At 38.6% G+C, this 2,811-nt stretch overlaps 1 protein-coding gene across 1 annotated transcript in view; it reads right to left on the reverse strand.

Annotated features, from left to right (window-relative positions):
• Positions 1-2,811, reverse strand: part of LOC101848844 (metalloprotease mig-17) — a gene marked incomplete in the record, with an annotated part of 13,348 nt that overhangs the window by 8,710 nt on the left and 1,827 nt on the right. Inside the window, 2 exon segments of the mRNA XM_013088278.1 lie at positions 426-568; positions 2,423-2,506. Coding sequence (XP_012943732.1) covers positions 426-568; positions 2,423-2,506 — 227 coding nt within the window.

The following is a 2,811-nucleotide window of genomic DNA, read 5'->3' on the forward strand; positions in this document are numbered from 1 at the left end:
CACACAAACACAAAAACACACCCACACACCAACAACAAACTCACAATTTTAAGTACTCACCCACTAAACAGCTTGGTGTAGTTTGCCTTGGGCACTCTTCTCTCCACCCTCACCCCAGTCTCGGAGAGAGTACAAAGCGTACACCCCCTCCCCTCATCCCGCACCCCCCTCCTTTATTCAATCACAGGCATACACATACACACACCCACAACCAAACAACAAACACACACATTTTAAGTACTCACCCACTAAACAGCATGGTGTGGTCTGCATTGGACACACCGCTCCCCGCCCCCACCCAGTCCCGTAAGCGTACCTCCCCCTCATTCTCCCCCCCCCCCTCCTTTATTCAATCACACACATACACAGACACACACATACACGCACCAACCACAAAAACAAACACACATATTTTAAGTACTCACCCACTAAACAGCATGGTGTGGTCTGCCTTGGGCACACCCCTCCCCGCCCTCACCCAGTCCCGTAGAGAGTACAAAGCGTACACCGACTCCACATAACGTTGCCCCACTTTGTTACGCTCCGTCCACACCGACTCCTCTTGTATCTTCAGAAATAAAATTTAAAAAATAAATGTTTAAAATCCCCACAAAACAAACACATTTCAATTAGAGAATCTCTATTTAATGAAAATTATGTTGCATTAAGAAAGCGGGTGGTTGGCGGGTGGTTTGCGGGTGCTCAAGTGTGGTTTTCTCCTTCTTTTCTATCAAGCATAATATTATGCCATCAAGATCTCTCCTCCTTTTTGTGCTTGTTACTCTTTAATTGTAACACCTTTAATCTTGGGAACTTATATGACCGTATTGTGCTGCAAGTGGGATAAAACTCTTACAAAACCAAAAGAATGACATATTATTAAGACAGAATCCAGAAATTTGAACGGTGGATGGATTCTAAGTTATTGGTCTCTCAACCAAATTATTATTATCATTATTATCATTATTATTATTATTATTATTATTATTATTATTATTATTATTATTATTATTATTATTATTATTATTATTATTACTATTTCATTGCTCAATAAATCTGGTTTCAGTCCGTTTGATTGAGACATGATCCCAAAATGTTAATGGGTATACTGCTTATGTGTATTGCTACAAGGAAGTATTCAGTAATACAATTAGTTAAACATATAAGGAAATATGAATTACCACATTTGGTAATACGAACTAGTATTACTCAAAGGAAGTATACGCCTGCTATTTATAAACCCATTTACACAACCAACTGTTTAAACATGATATTCTGCTAGAGTACACAATAAATTTGTTATACAAATTATTACTACAAGGACGAACTCACTAACAAAATTATTTGTTTTACATACTGTTACTTGAAGGATGTTTTCATGATTACAATAATTGGTTATACACATTACTAAAAAGAATTATCAATGAACACAATCGTTTAGGTCTATACATAATTCTACAATTACTACAAAAAAGCGTTCATTTACCCAAAAACATTTCAAAATCGCTTACTTTGCTGATACTTGTTTGAGATATTATTGCCTCTAGCTTACTTTTAAGTCCGTTGCTTACCTCAAGAGTATTAAGAGCAAGTTATTTGCCAAGTCTCATTGGAATATCGAATTTTTCAATCTTTAACTTAAGAATGAATAATACTATTCTCATAATGCTTAGGCGGGTTCCCCCCACCCACCCCACCCCACCCCCGCCCAAACCTCATTCAATGGGAAGTAATACAACCAAAAATAGCTTCGCGCTGTGCTATGTATTTGTTATGTCCCTTGAATTGTGAAAAAGACTTCTACGAATTTCGGATTATTTATTAACATTAGACAAATTCTCGCGGATCTAATGAATGTCCTAACCAACTTTAGCTTTGAGGCAACTTTGGACTGATGAATAGACAGAAACATAAAGGGAGGAACAACTTATAGGACTTTCCAGTTGCACCCTCAACCATCCACAGTTTTACTTAGAATAATTAGAATGATTAATACATCAGTTCAAGAAGGGAGACTACCAAAACAAGACAAAAATTCCCTTAAGATTTGATATAATATTATTAATAATTAAATCTAAAAACAACAACAACACCCCCCCCCCCCAAAACAAACAAACAAACAAACAACAACAAACAACAAAACATTCTTATAGAATCTAGCACATTTTCACTTTAAATGTGCTCAAAGCACTTTTCATCAGTACTCACTCTCTCTCCCTCATTCTTTCTCTCCCTCCTGTCCCCCCTCTCCCCTCTCTCTCTTTCTCTCTCTCTCTCTCTCTCTCTCTCTCTCTCTCTCTCTCTCTCTCTCTCTCTCTCACACACACACACACACACACACATTCTTTTTATTCCCCGCTTCCTCATGCTACAATTTCACTAATATTCCATCGATATATATATATAAGATTACTAGACTTACGTCCGTGACGATCAGGGACACGGGAAAGATGCGGATGATCAGGGTAGGGTCACGTTCTGTCACACTCTGGTACCGTATATCCATCTGGAGGAAAGGAGATTGAGAGATAAATATTCATGTACAAAGAGAGAGAGAAAGAGAAAAGGGAGATAGACAGAACGACAGAAAGAGAGAGAGAGAGAGAGAGAGAGAGAGAGAGAGAGAGAGAGAGAGAGAGAGAGAGAGAGAGAGCGAGAAGGAGAAAGAGAGTGAAGGAGAAAGACAGAACGAGTGAGATAAATCGATTGATAGATAGATAGAAAGGAAGACAGACAGAGAGAGAGAGAGAGAGAGAGAGAGTGTGTGTGTGTGTGTGTGTGTGTGTGTGTGTGTGTGTGTGTGTGTGTGTG

This window comes from Aplysia californica, unplaced genomic scaffold (assembly GCF_000002075.1).
Source record: "Aplysia californica isolate F4 #8 unplaced genomic scaffold, AplCal3.0 scaffold00715, whole genome shotgun sequence".
In the NCBI taxonomy this organism is placed as follows: Eukaryota; Metazoa; Mollusca; class Gastropoda; order Aplysiida; family Aplysiidae; genus Aplysia; species Aplysia californica.